General features: G+C 36.3%; 4 protein-coding genes across 5 annotated transcripts; 3 read left to right on the top strand and 1 right to left on the bottom strand.

Moving 5' to 3' along the window:
• The first annotated feature begins 28 nt into the window (after window positions 1-28).
• Window positions 29-8,759, top strand: LOC113288355 (GDP-mannose transporter GONST1-like). 2 transcript variants are annotated; one of them, XM_026537371.1, is made up of 10 exons: window positions 4,533-4,848; window positions 5,083-5,264; window positions 5,706-5,928; window positions 6,075-6,214; window positions 6,426-6,555; window positions 6,753-6,851; window positions 6,994-7,148; window positions 7,519-7,635; window positions 8,098-8,195; window positions 8,323-8,759. In XM_026537371.1, exons 2-10 carry the CDS (start codon window positions 5,089-5,091, stop codon window positions 8,373-8,375), a joined length of 1,191 nt encoding a protein of 396 aa, XP_026393156.1. In that variant the 5' UTR covers window positions 4,533-4,848; window positions 5,083-5,088; the 3' UTR covers window positions 8,376-8,759. The 2 variants fall into 2 exon arrangements, with proteins under 2 accessions (XP_026393157.1, XP_026393156.1); XM_026537372.1 differs by lacking the exons at window positions 4,533-4,848; window positions 5,083-5,264 and adding an exon at window positions 29-213 and having other exon boundaries at window positions 5,718-5,928.
• Window positions 8,760-12,338: 3,579 nt separating this feature from the next.
• Window positions 12,339-12,743, top strand: LOC113291045 (mavicyanin-like). Its single transcript, XM_026540625.1, has one exon. It carries the CDS (start codon window positions 12,339-12,341, stop codon window positions 12,741-12,743), a length of 405 nt encoding a protein of 134 aa, XP_026396410.1.
• A 53-nt stretch (window positions 12,744-12,796) lies between these two features.
• LOC113288353 lies at window positions 12,797-14,495 on the bottom strand. The gene has a single exon (XM_026537369.1). The coding sequence runs from the start codon at window positions 14,321-14,323 to the stop codon at window positions 12,989-12,991; it is 1,335 nt and encodes a 444-aa protein (XP_026393154.1). The 5' UTR covers window positions 14,324-14,495; the 3' UTR covers window positions 12,797-12,988.
• Window positions 14,496-14,821: 326 nt separating this feature from the next.
• LOC113288352 (ribosome maturation protein SBDS-like) lies at window positions 14,822-18,602 on the top strand. The gene is made up of 5 exons (XM_026537368.1): window positions 14,822-15,097; window positions 16,177-16,306; window positions 16,498-16,698; window positions 17,493-17,660; window positions 17,816-18,602. The coding sequence occupies exons 1-5, from the start codon at window positions 14,940-14,942 to the stop codon at window positions 18,329-18,331; spliced, it is 1,173 nt and encodes a 390-aa protein (XP_026393153.1). The 5' UTR covers window positions 14,822-14,939; the 3' UTR covers window positions 18,332-18,602.
• The last annotated feature ends 4,419 nt before the right edge of the window (window positions 18,603-23,021 follow it).

Raw genomic sequence — 23,021 nt, 5'->3', positions numbered from 1 at the left:
CTTGTCTTTTCTATTTTGTGTTCAAAGAAATATGCTTACAGGTGGTGTTAATTTGGATACTCGTGCTGATTTAGTTATTGAAAGACATGTTTTATTCGATAAATTTGGCATGTCGAATCTTGGTGAACATAATGTGGTGGTAGTAGATTCACTTACCAGTCCTATAAGAAGAGAGTTTGGTAACAGGTATGTGTGTTCTTCATCTATTTCTTTGTAATTACATGATGTACTTGTGTAATCTATGTGTCATTAGTTAAGCCAAATTGGTTGTTGCAAGAGTTAGCCCAAGACAATGCAAGAACAGTTTAAAATTTAATATATGTAGTGCGTGCGAGGCAGCAGAAGGAGAAGTTTGAGGCAATTTTCTGCTTTGTACTCTTCTCTGGAGTAGCTATTTAGAAGCTGAAACTCTTTTAAAGATGGAAGCAGGCATTTTGGAGAATTTTTAGTGTGGCGTAATTTAGACATGCCTCATAGATAAAGCCTCCAACGTCTTTAAAAGCTATATATGTATTGTGGTAGAAGATTGGTTTAGTATTGCAGAATGGATGTTTAAGCTCTATAATGTAAACTTTGTTGATCTAGAGTAGTTTGGTGATTTCTTGTGTAGGTCAATGAAGAGTCTTAACAGCGAGGCAGTTGACCTGGAAGCTGATACGACAAAGATAGAGATAAACAGACTCGCAGCATCAAGCTAGTGAAAGATCCGAAGCAAGCTTTGCTGTTTGGTTTGGCATCTTGCATCTACGATTTTAATGCCGGATATTACTGGTGCTCTGCCAGGTGTGTTACTAGCTCTAGTACATATTCTTTATGTAGCGACAGTTTTATACTTTTATATTTGATTCTATTAAGCTTTTAGTTTATTCCTTGACCCTTAACGATTGTTAACCAGTTCCGATTTATAACTGCTTTATAATTCTTCCATGTGGATGCCGAATCTTGTCTCGGTGATTATTGTTTCTCCAGTTGACTTGAAGGAGAGTCATGGATGCCTCTTACCTAACAACACTCTCTCATTGCTTCTGAGGCTTCTGCTTATTTTCTTGTTCGATGAAGTGGACTATTATTTCAATACGTAAGTTACTTTGTTCTCGTTTTTACCTCCATGTTAAATACCCAATTAGTTTGCTGGTTTGCTTGAGTCTCTTTTTTTCTCCCTTCAGATATAATTGTCATTGTACTTGTCTTCTAACATTAAGTTTGATTTGCCAGAAGATTCACCTGGTACTGACAGCTGCTTTTCTTATATCTGGTTATATCATCTTAGAAATCAATTTCGGTTTTCTGGTTGTTGCATAAGTGTGAAATGATTTAGATGCTCCGCAGACTCTTGACAACTTGGTAAATGGTTTAGTGAGTGACCATTAGTCAAATTAGGTTATAGCTTTCTGAACTGCCCTGTCACACATTCCTATCAACAGCTAATGCATTCTTGATGTGAACCTGCAGGCCTCTTCTAGAGTGCCTCTGTTTTGGCTGGTCAAGAGTCATGACATCAAGTGGATTCCGGCCTTGCTATCAGCTTCACATAGATGTGGTTGGTGGACCAAAAATGGGTGAGAACTTACAGGTACTTACTCTTACAAATGATGGCTTCAGAAAATATCTGGAACCCTAAACTCGTTTATGTTTACAACTTGCTAACAAAGAATAATAATGTCCATGACGTTCTACTAGAGTGAAAGGAAGGGAAAGGGTGGTCTATACTTTATAGTGAATGGGATTTCTTTCATGACTTTGTGTTGGGAAATAAATAAATTCAGTAAGTCAAATAAGAACCCTACGCATTTCGTCAAACTCTACCCATAATCTTGTTTTAGAAAGTCACTAGTACTCCAGCCCTTGTATATTTCAGTCCATCTGTAATGCTAGTGAACAAATTTGGCTCGTCTACTTGCATTTAAATATCTCACGAGATACTCCTGGACTTTGTATTAGCAGGAGTGTTATTTGCCAGAGCCAAAATGAGGGCACGAACTAATTTGTACCTCAAAATTGAGTTGCAATGGTAATTAAAACTCAGCAAACCAAGTTGACCTTCTCAAGTCCAATCCCAAAGGAAAATAGATTACCATCTGAAGACGCCATTGTTAATGGCTTAGATTAAGAAAGTAGTTCCTTGGATTACAATATTACGAAGGAAAATATTGTAAACCCTACTGGTTTTCTTACCCGCAAAGGTACATTCATTTTCTCCACTCTTTTATAATGTTCATAATTATTTCAATTTGATCCATTTCTCATTTCAGACAGTAATTTGCGAATGTGAATGATATGTTGTTGATGAGAAATCGCCAAACCATGTTGTTCCTGATGTGATTGACTTCAAGGTACTGTCCATGGTCTCCAAAGTTATTGCTTGTGTATGTTTTAATAACGAAAATGTATTTCCTTGATCTTAGTTCGTATACAAAGATAACAGGTTTGGATTTCAAAAATGTTTCTTGAACCTAAGAAAAATAGGGTTGAGGAAATTGTGTCTTGGTTCTTTTTTTGAATATGTCTTACACAATTGGTAATTTTACTAGTTATGCCTGTCAGTACATGTTTACAAATTTTTACTAGTAATAAACTAAATCATACTATCACTTGGCATCTCTGCAGTTGAAGCCATATGTTTCACAATGTGCTGCCGAGGTGAAAACTACAGAGGCTACCAATGCAGCGAAGGTGTAAACCACAGAACGAAGCTAAGTGAATGTGCGGCAAACAGAGCAAGCATGTTGTTAATCAATTTCTTTGTAGTTGTAAGCTGTTTTTGTTTAATCTTTGTAGAACATAGAAATGAAGCAACGTAGCGAATTCTGAAAATGAATTGATAATTGAGAATATGTGTTTTCCTGTCTCATTGAATTTCCTTTGGACACCATGAAGATTGAGTGCAAGACCTGTCCAACAACCATCCCTCATTATCAGAGAGTTCAGTGGCATGACGAGATCACAAATATTAAATACCCTAGAAATAGCTGGCAATTTAAATTAAATAATCAGTTGAATTAAATTTGTCTCTCTACATGCTTTTGATTTATCCAAATAGGGTCTTATCTAAATGGGAGATTCCTGGGATGATTCCTAGAAAAATTACTATCTAAAAATAAGAGCATAATTTGGCACATTCTAATGCAACTTTAAAGGAGTTGTTGTAGTAGATGGATGGAGATATTATGGATATCCACCAAATAGTTGATCATTTGACCATTAGCTTATGAGATGATCATTCGTAGTTGTACACCAAACCAAAATTATGTTGCATTCATAACCATCAAAAGTGGAAAGTTAATTAGTGGATCTTGCAATTTGGTTGCTATTGTTCTTGTCAATTCATTGGTGAGCTTCCACTAAAAATGAAAAAACTACATGGAGGAGGAGGACCACAGTGCGGTTCTTCCACCAAATAAGTGGGTTTGGCTAAAGAAACTGTTCATATGTTGATGTCTTTCCCGCTATTCAAAGTTGAGGGAGCTTTCATCCTGCATTTCTAGCATCTTATGATCACACTAAGGTGCATCCAATAGAGAGTGTTAGCAAAAGCCATTCCTCAAGTTATTTTTGTACTCAAAATGGACCCAATCAGGGGGAAATGATCCCTTCAAATTTGGACACTGTTGAATGTATGACTAAATGACCTCAGTGCAACCAAGTGGATTGCTTCCTTTAGGTCTTCACGACTTCAATTTAGCCAGGAAATATAAAGCACTATTTTCTTTAGGATACACATAAAGTTGTGGGAAAAGGTACCAAGTTGTAGTCCAATCCAATGATACTAGTTGCTGAGTTTTTTATTCAGCTAAATACTTGAAACCATCTGTAAACTCTTTAAGTATTGGCTCCAAGTTGGTACAAATGCATTATTAAAGATGCATAATAATAACACACAATTGCTGGTCAATATAGCAAATTTCATGCGAGAGATCACTATGTCAATGCAATTTCCCCTCAACAGTCTGCAACTCTAATACTATGTTAGGATACCAGAAGCAGAAATCAGAAACAAAATGTCATTACTTCGTAAAAAAAGGTCAATTGTTTTTAGTTTTTATAAAAAATTATGTATCCAAAATACTATTATTATATGTATTTTTTTTTGTGTTTATAAAAGTCGAAAACCTGACATTATAAATGGTATCTAAACATGCTATTATGATATAAATGGGATACGAGAAGATTGCTCGCCCTAATCTTGCCGACTTAACTTACACCCCAGGAATCATTTGAGCAATACCCCAACTGTGAAGATGATTGACACTGCCGAGCTTGATAGCTCTTTCCACTTATCAAAAATCGGTATGCATTATGGAATTTATGACACAGCTGTTCATTGCATTTGCTTCTTCCATGATGACTTCCTCAAAGTCTCCCACTTGCACAAAAAGAAAGTCACCAGCTAAAGGAAGGAGTTCCACTTTGTTGAACCCCATTGGATATAGTCAAAACCCCTAAAGCCGGTTTCACAAATCCGACAGAGGAAAACTGTTCATTTATTTACACTAGAATGTCGGGCGGAAATATCCACACTCAACAACCGCTTATATTATAATGAAGAAAACCGAAACAAGAAAAATTAAACTCAGCTGTATATTTATCAATTTTCAGTTTAAATATCTGAAGCTGATTCCCTTTTCATTCTTGACTTTCTCCTCTTACAGCTCAAAATCCATCAACCCCATTTCTTCAAGATTCAACTCCACTCTATTCTTTTTCTTCTTCTTCTTCTGCTCGTCTTTTGGGGTTCTTCTAAATAGACTGGTTCTGAAAGATAAAGATTCAAACCCTGGTTTGGGTTTTCTTTAGTTCAAGCTTTCATAATGGTTTTAACTTGTTAGCAGCAGCTTAAATAAATACAAGGTAAATAAATATCTGAACTAGTATACTTAATTAAGAAGCTTTTATTGTACTAATTGGTCTTTAATTTAATGTCAACCTATGAAGAAATTTGTGAAATTTCACAAATTAAGTTTTTGAGTGGTAATTTTGGATTGTTGTGGGTTTTTCAATTCTTTGTCAGATTGACTTGTTTTTGACCAACAACTGGACTGTCTGAATACTAAAAATCTTGTGTTTTTTTAATTTCGTGTTCAGAGAACTATGCCTACAGGTGGTGTTACTTTGGATACTCCTTCTGATTTAATTATTGAAAGGCAGTTATTATTAGATGACACAACCCAAAATGTAGATAAATTTGGCATTTCGAATCGCGGTGAACATAATGTAGTTGTACTAGATCAACTCACAAGTCCATTAAGAAGAGAGTTTGGTAACAGGTATGTGAATTCTTATTTTGTTTCTCATTTCTTGTAAATCATTTGGTCTTCGTAATTACATGGTGTACTTGTGTGTTTTATGTGCCATTAGTTGGGATAAATTGGTTGTTGCAAGGGTTAGTCCAAGTCAATGCAAGAACAGTTTGCAATTTGATATGTGTAGTGCGAGGTAGCATAAGAGAAGTTAGAGGCAATTTGCTGATTTGTACTCTTCTCTGGATTAGTCTATTTAGATGCTTTTTCCCTTTTAAAGATGGAACCAGGCATTTTGGAGAACTTTGTGTGGCGTAATCTAGACATGCCTCAAACATAAAGCCTCCGACGTCTTTAAAAGCTATATATGTATACCCGCAGAAAATTGGTTTAGAATTGTAGAATGGGTGTTGTAAGCTCTATAGTAAATTCTGTTGATATAGAGTAGTTTGGTGGTTTCTTGTGTAGGTCAATGAAGAGTCTTAACGGCGAGGCAGTTGACCTGGAAGCTGGTACAGATGACAAAGAGAGAGATAAACAAGCTCGCAGCATCAAGCTTGTGAAAGATCCGAACCAAGCGTTATTGTCTGGTTTGGCGTATTGCATCTCATCATGCAGTATGATACTTATTAACAAGTATGTCCTCTCCAGCTACGATTTTAATGCTGGGATATCACTGATGCTCTACCAGGTGTGTTACTGCTATCATACTTATTTTATATGTGGCAACAGTTTTATACTTGATTCTATTAAGCTTTTAGTTTATTCCTTGACTCTTGATGATTGTTAACCAGTTCTGATTTGTATCTGTTTTGTAATTCTGGTATGTGGATGCAGAATCTTGTCTCGGTGGTTATTGTTTCCACTCTAAGTTTTTTTGGTCTGATCTCTACAGAGCCACTTACTTGGAAATTAGTTAGGGTCTGGTTACCTGTGAATTTTATATTTGTTGGGATGCTTATTACAAGCCTTTTCAGGTACCGTACTCTTTCAGTCATGTTCATCCATTAATGTAGTGCAATCTTTGCTAGATATATGTTGCTTTTCCTCTTATTGTTTAATTTGGTCAAATCTGCTGCTTTGGTATTCATTTGGTTCAATGTTCTTCAATTCTGGTTTATAAGCTGGTATTTTAGTAGGAAGTGTTTTCTCCTTGATGATGGCTCATTGTTATCCTCGTTCTTGCAGTCTGAAGTACATTAACGTTGCTATGGTGACAGTTCTAAAGAATGTTACGAATGTTATAACTGCTCTCGGTGAAATGTACTTATTCAAGAAGAGCCATGATAGTAGAGTCTGGGCCGCTTTGTTCTTAATGGTATTTAATTAGAGCTATTTAAATTTGTATAAGTATCCTTGTATGTCCTAGATATGTCAAACTTATCATTCTGGTTGTATGCGTATATTGTTTCATCTGCCTGCTCTGCAACCTCGTCTTGAAGTGCTTCATTTACTACATTAGATTATGAATGCTCATGTCAAGGCAATCTGACTTGAAGAGATTTTCCCGTGCAGATCATTTCAGCCATTTCTGGTGGAGTTACAGACATCTCTTTTCATGCTGTGGGTTATACGTGGCAGATACTTAATTGTTTCTTGACGGCTTCATATTCGGTAGCTACCTCTACTTTGTTCTTTTGGACCATAACCAGATATACCATTAAATTGGTGGAATAAAATTTTTCAACACTTGTCACATTGTGTTGTGAATATCTACAGTTATTCTTTGAGCCTGATGTTTTTATTTTTCCTCCAGTTGACTTTAAGGAGAGTCATGGATACGGCAAAGCAAGTCACAAAATCTGGAAATTTGAATGAGTTTACGATGGTCTTACTTAACAACACTCTCTCTTTGCCTCTGGGGCTTCTGCTTATTTTCTTGTTCAATGAAGTGGACTATCTTTTCGAAACGTAAGTTACTTTGTCCTCTTTATTACTTCCACGCTAAGTCCCCAATTAGTTTGCTGGTTTCCTTTTAATCTCGTTTTTCTTCACCTTCAGATATAATTGTTATTTTACTTGTCTTCTAGCATAAGGTTTAATTCACCAGAAGATTCACATTTTTTTTTAATATTTGGTTTTCATCTTAGAATTCACTTACAGTTTTCTGGTTGCTGCATAAGTGTGAAATAGTTTGGATGCTTCTCAGACTCTTGAAAATTTAGGAAATGGTTTAGCGAGTGATAGTCAAATTAGAATATAACTTTCTGAATCTGCCCAAACGACATGTCTGTTTTGCATTCCTACGGACAACTAATGCATTCTTGAAGTGAACTGGCAGGCCTCTTCTGAGAATGCCTACGTTCTGGCTGGTTATGACATCAAGTGGATTCCTAGGCCTTGCTATCAGCTTCACATCAATGTGGTTTCTGCACCAAACAGGGGCAACAACTTACAGGTACTACTCTTACAAATGATGGCTATGAAAAAAATCTGGAACTCTAAATTCGTTTATGTTTACAACTTAGTAACAAAGAACAATAATGTCCATGGCATCCTACTAGAGTGAAAGGAAGGAATTGGGTAATCTTTTTTGAACGAGATTCCTTGCCGTGCTTTGTTTTAGGAAATAAATAAATTCAGTAGGTTAAATAAAGGACCCTACGCATTTCGTCAAACTTTTTTTGTGATGCAACCCATAATCTTGTCTTGTAAAAGCCATTAGTAATCTGGTCCTTATTAATAGTAAGCCTACTTCTTTTATAGTGAAAAAAATAAAATGATCTGGTGCTCATTCAATAAAACATTTTGTATGTTACAGAAAAAGTTGTTGTTAAAGTTGGGTGATAGACTACATAAGTTGATTGTTCGACGACTCTTAATATTCTGACAAAATTGTTTCTGTTTCTTGATTTGGCAGCCTTGTCGGATCACTGAATAAGATCCCTCTCTCCGTCGCGGGGATCCTTCTGTTCCACGTTCCTACTAGTTTACAGAACTTTACCAGCATCCTTTTTGGTAGGTTCCATCAATATACCAGCACTAATTTGTATTTTACAGTCCATCCGATATGCTAGTAAACAAATTTGGGCTGTCTACTTTCATTTAAAAATCTTATATGGTACATCTGGACTTTGTATTTCAGGTCTTTTAGCAGGAGTGTTCTTTGCCAGAGCCAAAATGAGGGAAAAATCCTAGTCCTGACAGCAGCAGGATTGCAGGAACTAATTTATACCACAAAATTGGGTTGCAGTGGTAACTAGATCTCTGCAAACCAAGTTGACCTTCTCACGTCCAATCCCAAAGGAAAATATATTACCATCCGGCATTGTTATGGTTTAGATTCAGAAAGTGGTTTCTTGGATTGCTGGTAACCTGTCTGGAGTTTGTCTCGATTTCGCAGAAAACTTGGATAGTGATTTCCTTCATGGGATCAATTCATATTTGATCGGTATACGGATTTTTTTTTCTTTTCTTTTGCTATATGTCAAATGTAAAGTTAATTACTGTACTTTTATGCAAAATGAAGTAATTCAATGATTAATCCGGGTATAATTTGTTCAACTGAACTTTTACGCCAAATGAAGTAATTCCTGAGGTGCAGATTTTGCAATTTATTCTCAGTGGGCTAACCATGGGATGGGCTGATGGCCTTGTTACGTCCAATGGCAACATCAACAGAAACAGAAGAACCATCATCATTTGGGGTATATTGAATAAGACAAAAACAGGGTTGGAAATATTGTTTCTAGGGTATTCCTTATCCATCCTATTTTCATAAATGCTAAAATACCCCTGAATGATTAGTGTTTAATCAGTGTTAATTTAATTAATTAGTTGTTAATGATTGTAGTTAGGATTAGAGTTTAATTTAGGATAATAATTTTCTTTTTAAATAAATTGAGTGAGTAGAATAAAGAAGAAGAAGAAGAAGAAGAGGAGGAGGAAGTAGAAAAAAAAAACTTTTTTTTCTTTGAGATTTTTGTGATTGTTGATAGATGTGTGATCCAAATTCGAGTGAGGAAAGTGAATCTTCATCATGTAAACCTAAGAAAATACATATCAATTACGATGGAGATCCGGAGATGGCTTATTTGTTGGATTATGAAAATGATTTTACCCAAACTCAATCTCAAACTCAACTTTTTTCTCAAGCTCAAGATGATGACTTTTTGGAGCCAAATCCTGAAGATGAGTACATGGATGAGGAACCCAATGCTAATGATACATAGGTATGGTTGCAGACGTTGTTTAATGTCCGTTTTGTATCTTGAATTCACCAAAAGTTTTGATTTTTCTATGTAATTCGGCGGAACAGAGTTAGATTCGGCAGATAATTTGTATGCCGAACCTTGATATATAAGAACAGTTCGGTTTGTATGATTGAATTCTTTATAAGCCGAACTGTCATAGAATTATTTTCGCACCAAATAAATTCCATGGTTCGGCTTAAAGAGGATATGCTAATGAGCCGAACTTCAAAGATCGGCTTTCAAATAGTATTGCGAATGAGCCGAACCTAACCCCAAAAGACAGTGAAGTCTACTAATGGAGAACATCAACGTCAAAATTAAACTCATTCAAATCAATGAGATATTATTGCCAAGAGAATGAAAAGACGAAAACATCGCAAAAAGAATGAGGTCATTCCGACATCGGACGAAGAAGTTATGGCCAAAATAAAATCTAAAAACTTGAGTGTATAGAGATAAGTTCGGCTGATAACTCGTCATCACGAGTTAGCCAAACCTGGGGCCTACAAATCAAGATTTTCGAAGTGTTTACAGAGATAAGTCCGGCTTAAAAGTAATCTAATCGAGTCAGCCGAACCTGACAAGCACCTGGGGTAAATTTCATTTGCCAGGTTCGGCCGGGAAAGGTTGGCAAGGTATTAGCCGAACCTGACACTGGTATGGGGCATGCTTGAACGTAAAATTGACTTTTATCTCAAGGAGAAACGGTTTCGGAAGGATTCTAAAGCCTAACTTTGAGAGCTCTATATAACAAAATCCTTAATAAGAGATCTTTCAATCTTTATCATCTCTTTACACCACATTTTATCATTCATATTATCTTCCACATCATAATAAATACATTCAAAGGTCTAAAACGACATGCATCAATTTTGAGAAGAAAAATCAAGTTAGAGGTTCGCGATCACCACCATATTCATCATCCCCTCCTCCCCCTCCACCGCCATCTTCATCATCACCTCATACTACACCCTTATTTTCATCATTATCATCCTCTTGTTCTACAGACAAACATCCACCCGTGTCATTTCGCCTTTTCCTTGCATGCAAGTTTCTGGTGCCACCACCTCGAGGTTTGGGAGTTTTTGAATTAGAAGGAGTCACTTCCATTGTTTTCCTTTTAAGCTTCTCTTTGAATTTTCCCGGATGGGTGCTAAAACAAATGATAAACCTTAATTAAATTTCCAAAATAAATAAATATGATTCTACTAAACAATGTGATAAGTCTAACTATGAATGGAAAAGTTTATAGAAAGCTATTAGCCATACAGAGAGTCAAGTTCGGCGCATTCGATATTTATCAAAATGAGCCGAACAATGTGCCGAACAATGTACGATGGATTACTGAAGTTCGGCAGATTATCATAAACATATTCATAAGCCGAACATGTAGGATCGGCTGATTCGATATTCAAAACACAACATGTTTTTCAGCCGAACTGTTCTTCGTCTAGAGAAAAAAATTAAGATCGGCTGCTAAATTTTAGCCGAACACTACTTTGGAACTACCAAAACCTAGAGGAATCTTCGATTACATGTCATAAATCAACTAAGAAAAACCAAGCAATGGGTTTGTGGGAAATACCTTTCTCGCTCTCCAACACCAATCAATCCACTATCCTCTTCATCTCTATCTTTTCCAAAAATCCTAGATTGAGATGCTACAGAAGCAACACCAGGATTCGGCATCGTATTTCTTGGGGATCGTGTAACACGAGGTGCCATGTATGTGTATAATAGACAACTTAATCGAACAAAGAAATTTTCAGAAATTTTGAAGAAGAAGATGAGAAGAAGAGGGAGAGAGAGAAGGATTTTTGGTTTTTAAAAAGCAAAAAAATCTTTTGTAACGGTTTTAGGATTAATTAGTGGGTAACGGTTAATTAGTGGAAGGGTTAATTAGTAGAGAGTTTTAGGATTAGGATTTAATTAAGTGGAAGGATAGTAATGTAATTTAAATTATGTAAGGGTATTACAGTAACTTAAGCATCATTAGGACACCCCTTAACATCTTGCATTGGATGGCATAATAAGTCTGTATGCCCCAAAAGAGGGTTCAAACAGAACCGCCGCCTATTATAATCCTATTTTCTACTACAACTTGAATCCGTTTTAGAGTACAACAAGTATTAACGGCAACTTCTTTGTAATTCTAATCTCCTGTTGTTGTTAGAACAAGAAATCTAAATCCCTTAAAAGTATCACAAGTCATCCCAAAACCGAGCCCTATATAAACATGGGAATATTGATAAACTGCCGCACTCTCAATTTCGGTTTAATAAATTACCCCCGTTTTTTTCAACTTTCCAAAACTGCCGCCACTGTTAACTTCTCCATCTAATTTAGTTTTCCATCCAATTTTTTACTTATTTTCCCTTTACTTGTCACGTTTATCTTCTACTTCATTTTTTCAGGTTCGTCGATCTCGGTTCATGGATTTAGGGTTCGGGATTCAGGGTTGGGGTTTAAGGTTCAGGGTTCAAAGTTTATGGTTCTGGGTTCATGGTTCACGATATAGTTCAGGGTTCAGGGTTAGGGGTTTAGGGTTCATAGTTTAGGCTTCGTTGTTCATGGTTCACGATATAGTTCAGGGTTAGGTGTTTAGGGTTCATGGTTCATGGTTAGGGTTCATAGTTCACGACATAGTTCAGGGGTAAATATGACTTTTTAATAGGTGAAATAACTGCTACCTTGCATTAAACGGGATGGAAAGCGTTATTTGAAAAGAACGAGGCAGTTTAGAAAAGTGCAAAAAAGCGGGGGACTTTTTTTACCCTAATTCAAAACTGGGTCACTTTATCAAACTTCCTTATAAACACCCGATGGCCTATGCTCAAATCTCCACACCCAATCTCTTTCTCCTCTAGAAATACTCTCTGATTGTTCAAGATAATTCTTTTTTTCCGTCATGGGTTTCAACAACAAGTTGTTGTTTTCCTTGGTTGTTGCGGTTCCTTTAATGGTGAATGCTTTTGTTTGGAATGTTGGTGATGATGCTGGTTGGTCCGGTCAGGCTCAATTTGATTATACTCACTGGGCGGTGAGACCAATGTTTCTAGTTGGTGATGACGGTCTCCGCTTTGTCTATAATCCCGACATTACTAATGTAGTAGAAGTGACTTACTGTGCTTTCAAATCATGTGATGCAACATCTCCTCTCGTCAGTTACAACACCGGGGACGACACGGTTCCTATAACAAAACTCCACCAGTATTTCATCAGTGGTAATCCTGATGACTGCAACAATGGCCTAAAGCTTGATATTCCAGCTTACAATTCATCATATGCTAGGTTTTGGCGGCCCACCCGTTGATCGAATGGCTATGGCAAGATACCCAATTTTGAAGACGATACATCTACTCAAGGACCAAACACGACTGAATGTGATTCAGAAATTTTCTTTCCAGAAAATTTGTAATGACACTTGGATATTCAAATTTCAATGGGATATGCATGTTAATTATTTTTAAGTTCTGATATCTCACTATACAACCACTAGTTACACCATCAACTGCACCACCATAAATCCCTGAACTAATGCACCAACTCCTCCTCTTCTCAAGCGATCTTCAGCACTGCTACAGCCATTACCATTGCCGCCCTAAAGAAAATCTCGTTAACACTTGTGTCCACCTTCTTCATCAAATTTTCATCTTGCAACCCCAGCTTATTGTTTGGATTCTTGCTAATAGAGATGACACTTTCTCTCAGTTGGTTAACTGCCCAAGACAGCCAAACCAGGCCAAACCCAAATCCTGTGTTAAGCATCTTTGAGGTGCAGAAGGGTAATCTCCCAAGAAAAACCTTGAAGACAACATATAATAATACAACAAGACCAGTGCCGGCGATGCTAGAGGAGAATTGTGTCAACAGCTGAGGAAGTTCTGGAGCCGAATTCTTCAGAGACTGGATTGCAGTCTTCCCTTGTCGCTTTCCTAGAATTAGTGATAGAAGGCTCTCACATGCTTGGAAATCGTTTCTTCTATGCCGTATATCTCCATCATTTCCTGCTTTCCTGCAGTTTGATCTCTTTGTTGGGGATTGTTTTATCTTGGTTCTCTTCGGACTCTTTGCAGGAGCAACCATCACAGCTTCCAACTTCAAAGGAGCTTCACAAACATTTGCCCGTGCTGCTTCACCCGTTATCAATCGAGTAAAGTGAGGGACCAAAAATGGCAGTTCTCCTCTTTTGGTTGAGGTGCTTGAAAGGCTAAACTCTGCAATGATAGACCTTAGATCTTTCATCTCAACCCCACTTCCACTGAATAATACTCTACCATCTGGGTGCATACTTATTCTTGAATCACTGGACAAATCTCCAACGAAATCCGAGAGGGGATTTAGTGCATAAAGTCTTCTGTCCGGATAGACAAGGGAAGGGTGAAACTGATCAAAAGCTCCAACATCATCAACAGAAACTTCATCGCTCAAGAAAGTTAGTGGCCGTGGATGCATGCTGATTGTGATTGGCAGTGCTTGAAGTCGGCTCATGAGATGATATGCAAAAGGAGAATTTGCACCTTCTCTTTCTGCTTCTGCTGCTGCTCTAGACCTTGACATGAAGAACTGAGAGTGCTTCTCATGTTCTGTGCTGTCCCGTTCAGCAATTCCATAGTTAAAGATTGCTTCTGAATCTTGGCGCCGTACATCAACAAGCACAGGTCTCCTCATTGCAGGCTCAAGCTTGACATACTGATTAGAATCCGATGACCATCCCATATGTCCGCGCGAATCTTCAAGCGGATGAAATGGCATGAGATTCAAGCCATCTGCTCTTAACATATCCTGCCTTGATCCAGCAACGGGTACAACTGACCGTAAATCCTTACAACTCTTGTAATAAACCCCTTGTTCATGACGAAAAACAGCAACTGGGTATGCTGAAGATGCCATTAAACAAAGCTCAACTATAATCAGAATACAAAAACAAATGTTTATGAATAATAATAAAACTGATAATTTCAGTTTTATTTATGGAGGAGGTTTTGAGTGGCAGCAGTAGCAAGACAACCACACAAAGAAATCAATGAAAGTACCAATAGTCAGCTTAATCGACATGAAAGAATTTGTGGTTGGCAAACATTTTGATATCCCATGATATTTCTTGTTATTTATCGGTGTGTTTTGTCTACAACTTACAAGATTACTAATAGGGGCTCCAATTTACTTATGGGGCATATCAATTACATGTAAGGCCAAACCATCCTTCACCTTTAAAATGGTACACTCCCAACAAAATTGGTGCCCCTGTTAGCAGCCATTATACGTGTTATGGATAGCCTCGGTTACAAGGCCCACGACAAGCCCACAAGATATTTTACCCGAGGGCCAGTCGACATCCTTTTATTTCGCGAACCGACATGAAATATCGGAACATACCCTTCCGGACCTTGAATTTTAGGTCCAAAACCCCGCACGCAACCCTTTCCCTCCTCTAGAACCTTCAGACTTGAGAGACAGATAGAGAAACTTTTTGCGGTGTTGTTGTTGAGAGAAAGGAAGGAGAAAGATGTCGCAACGAGGAGGAACAAGGGGATCGAGTACAGTGAAACAACCAATTGGACAGAAGAAATTGACTAACGTTGCTGTTGTTCGTCTTAAGAAACATGGGATGAGATTCGAGGTTGCTTGTTATCAGAACAAAGTCCTTTCATGGCGTTCTGGAGTGTAATTCTTCTTTATCCTTCATCTCTTTCTTTATATATATCTATCGTTTCGATTAGATTAGATTTATTTTGTATGTTTGTGATTCAGAAACATTGAGGATCTTTGTGCCCTTAATGACCTAATTTATTTATTTTTGTTAATGTTTTTGGCTGTGTCCGTTAGGAGATAGGAACAAATAGGAGAATTATGGTTTATGTTATTAATTCATAACGACTTAACACTAATAACTTACAAAATCATGTCCTGGACTTCCTGTTCTGGTTATTGAAATTTGTATTTGCCAAAGTGGAATTTGGAATTTGGTTTTAGAAGTGTTATTCACGATGAGAGAAAGCAAAAGAAACTAAACGAATGTTGAAAGAAGAAATGAAAAATGTGTTTTGGTTCTGTACTGGTAAATGTGTTTTGGTTCATGGTTATATCTCATATGAGTCGTATTGGTTGCCTGATCGAACTAGTAAGTTTCTTATCATATATCTAACTTAGATGTAGCACACAGCACACTTGTTTTTGGTGTTATCATAGCAGATCAATTTGTCTAAGTTTTAACTAACGGATCCAAGTCGAACTATTTTGCGAAGAATATGTCTACCAAGGAATTCAGGCGGCTCTACAACCTTAATCCAAAGTTACACTGTATAAAATTTGGTATGGTTGTTTGGTAAAACTATATTGATTAGCCACAAGTTATGTCAGCAAAGGAATCCAATCGAAAAGGAAAAAATGAGAAAACAATGTAGCTTTTCTAGTTCTTGTCATTTGTGGTTGTCCTATTGACATTGGACGATACATTGGAACACAAGGTGGACCTTCTATTAAGGTAGAGCGTTAACGGGAGGCTATGACTTGTGTTCCATTGTATTACCAATTGTCTTTACCGCAACTGCGAGTGGCTAAAATTAGAGAAGTGATGTTGTTTTTAGTTTTTGTGTATGTAAAATTTAATTTCTTTTTCTACTTTGGTTTTGTTGGAGAAATAGTATTGCTTTGCTTTATGATTACGTGCAAGATTTGATATAGTGTTGGTGCTTATGTAGAATGTGGGATCGACACTAATTGTTTTATTAAACGTATTACAGAGAGAAAGATGTTGATGAAGTATTGCAGTCACATACTGTGTACTCTAATGTTTCTAAAGGAGTACTAGCTAAGTCTAAAGATATGATTGCAGCCTTTGGAACAAATGACTTATCAGCAATTTGTACGGAGGTTAGTTGAATGATCTATCACCGCAATCTTTTATAGTGTCCAATAAATAATGGTGAAAGGACTATGTTTTCAATCTTCTTTGATGAAGGGGAATTGCTGACATCTGTTCACTATACAAAAATGTTATATATGATACCTAATCATGTGGTACTCTGTTAATAGAAGTTAACTGAGCTAGTTTATGGTATCAGATTATGCAGAAAGGAGAGCTTCAAGTTGCTGGGAAGGAAAGAGACTCTCAGTTATCAACTCAGAAAAGGGATATTGCGACCATAGTCATGCAAAAAACGATTAATCCAGAGACTCAACGTCCATATACTATCAATATGATTGAGAGTCTTATGGCGGAAATTCACTTTGCTGTTGATCCGCATAACAGCTCAAAGAAACAGGTATTTTTCCAACTTCACTGCCGCAATAAAACATGAAAGAAGCTGTACAAGTCTGCTTTTTGATGTCAGTTTTGGGTTCTTATTTTTGGTTACTGTTAGAATAATACTGCACTTTCTAATAAATGACGGGCAATCTGCAAGTGGACCATATATAATTCTTGTGCGATTGTTGTATTTATCTCTGGTGGACAAACACTTGATATCATTCAGCAATCTGGTACAACCTAGGTTCTTCCTTAGCAACTACGTGAAGTATTTTTGACTGAAGCAAGTGGTTTCTCATCGTATGAGTACCTCTAGTTTTCTTACCTCACATTTTATTTAGAAGTACCCTGTCAGAATGGCATGATTGGGTTGGGTTGCCAATTGCTCCAGTAAGTCTATTTACAGTTATATTAGAAATAGTTTCTTGTTTGAATTTAATCAAATGAACCATATCTCCTAAGTTTGTTAAAGTGGCACGTTTAGAAATTCTCTACTGTTTCCACCTCTCAATTTCTTATTCAGCATCTCAGCCTAAAACTCTACACTTATTTGGATTCTGAAAGCTATTGTGGGTTTATCTCGAGTTTCTTAAGGTAGTCGATTTGGAGAAGTAAATTTGGAATTTTTGGTGATAATGTATGCTGAATTGCTGATATAGTTTTTTCTGCTTCCTTGCATGTAATCCTAAAAGTAAAATCTTCCTATTCCACTGGTGTTTGGTTATTCTTTTTTGTCTTTTTTTTTGCTCTTACAGCAAGTCTGATAAGTTGGTATCTCCTTTCTAATATCTGTTACTATGACCTGCACAGGCCTTAGAAGTTATCCGTGAGCTTCAGAAGCGCTTTCCCATCAAAAGAGCCCCAATGAGATTAAGGCTCATCGTGCCTGAAGAGAGTTCGCCTTCTCTGATGGAAAAGCTCAATGAATGGAATGCAGAAGTTGTTTCGAAAGATGAATCTGGAAATCAGCTTTCATTGGTAAGTTCGAAATTTCTGCACTTTGGTCAGTGTAATATATATTTATCGTAATGTGGAATACCTGTGGGTGTAGAACATGGTATTTTCTTTCTTTACGGGATTGTCTTTTTCTTGGCTCTTTTTAGTGTTTAATGCTCCTTATATATCTGAAACAGGTCTGTGAGATTGAGCCTAGTATTTTCCGAGACTGTGAAGCTTTGGCCAGGAATTTACATGGTAGGTCAGAAATACTTGCTGTATCAGTGCACTTCGAGAAGGATACCAATGTTGACCATTTCGATGATCATGAGGACTTCATTGAACCAAGTCATCACCCTACAGTATCACTGAACACTGCAGAGTTGGATGAGATCAAATTAAGTGAGGCATTACAGAAACAGTCGATTTCCGAAGCAAGTAATGTTGCTGATAAGATAGTGCCCACAGTTAATGATGATGCTAAAAAGAATAGTGCTGAAGTTGAAGTAGTAGAGGTGAAGCAGAGCAAATGTAGCACGTGCAATGCGTTTGTTGGGGATGTCAAGCAATACCGTGAACACTTCAAGAGCGAATGGCACAAGCACAATCTGAGGCGAAAGACTAGGCAACTCCCTCCACTCACTGCTGATGAATGCGCAGCAAGTATAGATATGGGTGATGCAAAGTCTGATTTGAAAGAGTATTCATTTTAAGATCACTGCCACCTATCTCTGGCTAAAATCTGTACATCGTAGTAGTTTACTGTTTCTATATGGTGCTATGTACACTGAGAAGTTAACCGTGTTTGCCAGGTTTTAAGAAAGAGGGTTTCGTTAACTTCATGTTATATCTTGTTTTGTAACTAGGAGTAAATTGTTGAAAGGAAGATTGAAAGAAGAATGCTGTCTGGAGTCTTCTAATTGGAACTTTTGCAAAACCAAATATACTTTTTGTCGAAGAATTGGACTTCACATTTATTGCTTAGTAGATTCTTTTTTGCTCCTGTTGGAAAAATGTTTAATTGCTTTAGTAGTTTCTAGTGGGATTACTGGAATGCATTCAGGTGAAGAGAGAAGTCTAAATGACCACCAACTGCAGTAGACTCTCTAAAGAAGAGAGGACAAAATGTAGTGTGGACTGCAGAAGGGTTGATGCGGATGTAAATCCTACGAGGAATAATTTCAGGACATGCCTTTCTTATCTTATCTTTACAAAGTCTGTTTGAGCCATGATACTTATTGGTTCTAAGATCCATTTTCTCTATTCATGAGCAAATAGAAGTGGCTTTCGCTTTGCAAGAAGTAGAATTCTTTCTTGTAAATATAAAAAATCTCTCAGGTTTACTACACGCAATATCTCAAGATTTTTTACTCCCTTTTTAATGTACGGTCTCTCTATATCTTTCTCCCCAACGTAGAGCTTTTTGTATTGCATGGTGGTTTCATCATCGATCATCACCATGGGTCTAGATCAAGTTTTGCACAAGATAGAATTTAAATGAATTATTAATGATTATCCAGTGACTTCACCTCTTGCATTAGTCTTCTAGACTATTCCTGTCCTTATCCATTTTTTTCTTTTTGGAATAAAATTTTTCTTTTCTGTCACGAATTCCTAGAAGAAGCTGATGAATGCACGAAACTAACCGATCCGAATACCGGACACGCACCTCATTGAACATTTATAGCGATTCTATTATATCATTTCATCGTAGAATATCCGCCATGCTACGAATTACTTCGTGAGATGATCGGTGGACAATTTTATATGGACATTGTCTTATAAATTTACATTAGTTTTTCCTTAGTTACCAAACAACAATGAATTTAAAGTTAATATTTTACTGGTGAGTTTTTTTATTAAAACATATAGTCCTACCAAAAATAAACATATTTCGAGATGCCAAACTTTATGATTTATCAACTTTAATTTCCACTATCAATTTTCGGCGATTGATTTTCAAAATGGTAAATGATGGTGTTATACGTCTCAGATTGTGCTCATTTTTTATGGGATTTTCGAATTTTATAATAAGAACGTATCACCAAAATATTGTCTTCAAGTTCATTGTTGTTTGTACTCTAAAAAAAATTGGTAGAAATTTTGTAAAATAGTATCCATATAAAATTGTTCTCCCTCAATAAAAAAATATTATAATGTTTACCGTTTTGATTTTGTAGAGAATTACAATTATTTTTTGGTTGGTAACCTAGCAACAAGCAGGGCTCCAGCTCCCCTTTGAATAACAATCATAATCTATGAAAAATAAAACTACCCAAGCCGCTACTAACATCATTGCTAATTAAGCAATTCTTCAGACGTTTGAAGAAAACCAAAGTACCTTCGCCAAGTTCTCCTAAAGTAGAGAAAGCTAGAACACCAAGGCCATACCCATGTGAAACACACTTGTCCAATTATTTTGTGTGTTTTCGTGAAACCGCACTAGAAATTGCTTTTCCCGGGACAAAAGAGCGAACACCATCACCAGTAAATGGCGAGACACCTGTGACATCCATACAAACATTTTGTCCATTATCCCAATTAAGAACAAGGATATCTGCAGGTTTTAAATCTCTGTCATCATCCTTGGTGATACCAATTAATATAAAATCAATGCCAGTATCACTTGTTTACTCCATATATTTCTCCCCCTTTTTGTTACAAAAATGACAAAGAAACGAATAAATAATGGACAACATGAAAAGAATCTTACAAATCTCAGAATAGACTTGCAAACATGTAGAGTTAGGCACGAGGATTCCACACATCATGTTCTGATAACCAATATCAAAACCGGAACTACAAGTAGTCTTATTTTGATATGTACCAAGGAAATAATTTCCCGAAACAATTTTTCCCATTTAGTTTCGCAAACCAAAAACAACTAATGACATTACTTCCTTTGCTAAACCGATTGTTCAAAAACAACCGCTTAATTCGATAAGACCAAAATAAAGATAAACTCCATTTTTCTCATCAGGTTCTAATTATCCATAAACTTAGACCTTTAAATTTTAAACAAACCAAATACTAGGTTAGTTAACTAGAATTTCCTTGTTTAGGAATTCGATTAGACTTGAATAACCGAAACCTCACTTCGATAAGACAAACTAAGATCAGAATTAACTTAGTTTATTATCCGTAATCGAATTGGACTAAACAACTCATCCCGCACACAAATTATTTCGTTAAGCCATAAATAATTCATACAAACCAACATAAATCAACTTGCATAATTATTCACCTCAACCGGAAGAAATTGAAACAACATAGACATTAAAAGCACCGCAATTGCACCGTAATTTTGTAAGCCTAAACCATTGAAACTATACAAAATCAAGATAACAATAGTTTTTCTTAACCGGAACCAATTGAATCACACACACATCAATTGTACCGAAATTTTGTAAGCCTAAACGATTGATACCACACAATAAAGCAAGATAATATTAGTTTTTCTTAATATGAACCAATTGAAACACACATCCACACACACATCATGAAATAAATATCAATTGAACCTAAATTTTGTTAACCAAAAGCAACAAATATATATAATATAAACTCAGGCTTTTCTTAAACAGGAAAACAATTAACTAACAAGATTGTTACCTCAAATTTCGCATCCACTTCTCCAGTATGATAGCATCTTCGTCCAGGGAGAATTGATATCGAAATATCGCCACGTTGTCATCCTTATGCATAAACAAAAGAATAACAACACACCTTAACCTTTACCAGAGAAAGGGTTGAAAACCGGTTTTAACAATTGCAAGCAAAAGTTGAAAACCGGTTTTAACAATTGCAATTAAAAGTTGAAAACCGTCAAAACACATATGCTTTTATGCTAAACCAAAACCGATTCAACATATTGTGACTTTTTCACATACTGTTTCTATTAGAACCCCTCATAATCCTTTGATAAAGCCTACCTACTAGGGCTAGAACTTAATCCCGCTAAATCAAAAAGTCACCCAAACCATGAGGATTCACCATATATGAGATCGAATATTAAGGTAGTAAAACCGAAATCAAACATCCCATAAACATACATAGCAATAAGATAAAAGCCATTAAGTACAGGCTACGAAACTATCACAAGAAAAATTACTAATCAAATAGTTTTATTCATAATAGACTTTATTGAAAAAAATCAAAATTACTGTCTATTTTTCTAGAAGAGATTTAATCTTATTTTAGTTGCTCATTAGTGTCTTCTTCAGACACACTTACTTGTTCTTCCTTTAGGAACTCATCATTGATTGCCAAAATTCCTTATAGAGTTTCTGGATCATTTCTGTATACAAACATCAATTGTCTCTGAATACAGTCTAATTGTCTTCCAAGACGTAGAATGTGAAACATGAGATTTCCATTACTGTAAATTTGATCATGAGAGATGCTTGATCCCTTTTGAGCTCCATACATTCGGTTAATGACTCCTTGAGAGATAGTTTTAATAATTTTATCATCTCCAAAGTTGTTTCCCATTGTTTTTTCACACAACTTGGTGATGAGGCAGGGGTATCCAAGATTTCTATGGAATCCTGTAACATTGAGAGATTCAATGATTTTGAATATTTGATTGATAATCATTCCACATATATCAATCTGTTTCTTGCCTCCAAGGAGGTAAAAAACCATTTCAGCAAAATCTTTATTCCATTGAGAGGAATATCTTGAGCAAGCATAGAGAGTTGGTACGGCCAGTTTACCGAAAATCCTTAAGTATAAGGGAACGTCTTTGGTTATCATTCTTCCCTTTTTCCATTCAACATTCTTCCCAGTAATGAGTTTTGAAATCTTATCGTGCTCAATTTCAGAACCAGTGATCATATGCCCTTTAAGTTTATAGTTGATGACTTCTGATATCAACTTTCTATCAATATGAAGAACCGAACTTCCAACCAAAGTGCTAAAAGTAAGATTTTTATGATTTATATTCTGAGTATTACCATAAAAGATTCTTACATCCTCAGGAGAGTATTTTTAAAAACCGAACATATTTCCCCAAATTCGATTTTGAACAAAGTTCACATAGTTGGTTTCTGAAACATCTGGATAAAAACGTTTTTCTTCAGTGAAGCTAGCTCCCTTCAGGGCTTGATATCTTCCAAAACATGTACTATCCACAAAATTTGTAAAATCATGCTTTCCTTTGATCAAATGTGGATTGTTGATTTTCTCAACTTCTTCAGAAGATAATAATTGATTTGAGACAAACTTGTCTTCATCAGAGATCTCTTCTCTTGTTTTCCTCTTTCCCATACTTGCGATAATATGAGAATCCATAGTTACGGTTTTGAGCAATCTTCTCCAATATGTTCGAATACATAGTAAGAGGTTATCTTTTATAGTAAGAATTGTCAACAAAAACCGGAAATAACTAGTTTTAGGAGATAC

Source organism: Papaver somniferum, chromosome 6 (assembly GCF_003573695.1).
Source record: "Papaver somniferum cultivar HN1 chromosome 6, ASM357369v1, whole genome shotgun sequence".
In the NCBI taxonomy this organism is placed as follows: domain Eukaryota; kingdom Viridiplantae; phylum Streptophyta; class Magnoliopsida; order Ranunculales; family Papaveraceae; genus Papaver; species Papaver somniferum.
The sequence above is the reverse complement of the archived record's forward strand: the minus strand, read 5'-3'. Positions and strand labels throughout refer to the sequence as shown.

Excerpts from the sequence above, each read along its gene's own strand:
- LOC113288355 (XM_026537371.1), top strand. The coding sequence starts at position 5,089 with ATGCCTACAGGTGGTGTTACTTTGGATACTCCTTCTGATTTAATTATT. Across the intron at positions 6,852-6,993 it reads TCTTGACGGCTTCATATTCG|TTGACTTTAAGGAGAGTCAT; the intron begins GTAGCTACCTCT and ends TTTTTCCTCCAG. Across the intron at positions 7,636-8,097 it reads ACAGGGGCAACAACTTACAG|CCTTGTCGGATCACTGAATA; the intron begins GTACTACTCTTA and ends TTGATTTGGCAG.
- LOC113291045 (XM_026540625.1), top strand. The coding sequence starts at position 12,339 with ATGGGTTTCAACAACAAGTTGTTGTTTTCCTTGGTTGTTGCGGTTCCT.
- LOC113288353 (XM_026537369.1), bottom strand. The coding sequence starts at position 14,323 with ATGGCATCTTCAGCATACCCAGTTGCTGTTTTTCGTCATGAACAAGGG.
- LOC113288352 (XM_026537368.1), top strand. The coding sequence starts at position 14,940 with ATGTCGCAACGAGGAGGAACAAGGGGATCGAGTACAGTGAAACAACCA. Across the intron at positions 15,098-16,176 it reads CTTTCATGGCGTTCTGGAGT|AGAGAAAGATGTTGATGAAG; the intron begins GTAATTCTTCTT and ends AACGTATTACAG. Across the intron at positions 16,699-17,492 it reads ATAACAGCTCAAAGAAACAG|GCCTTAGAAGTTATCCGTGA; the intron begins GTATTTTTCCAA and ends TGACCTGCACAG.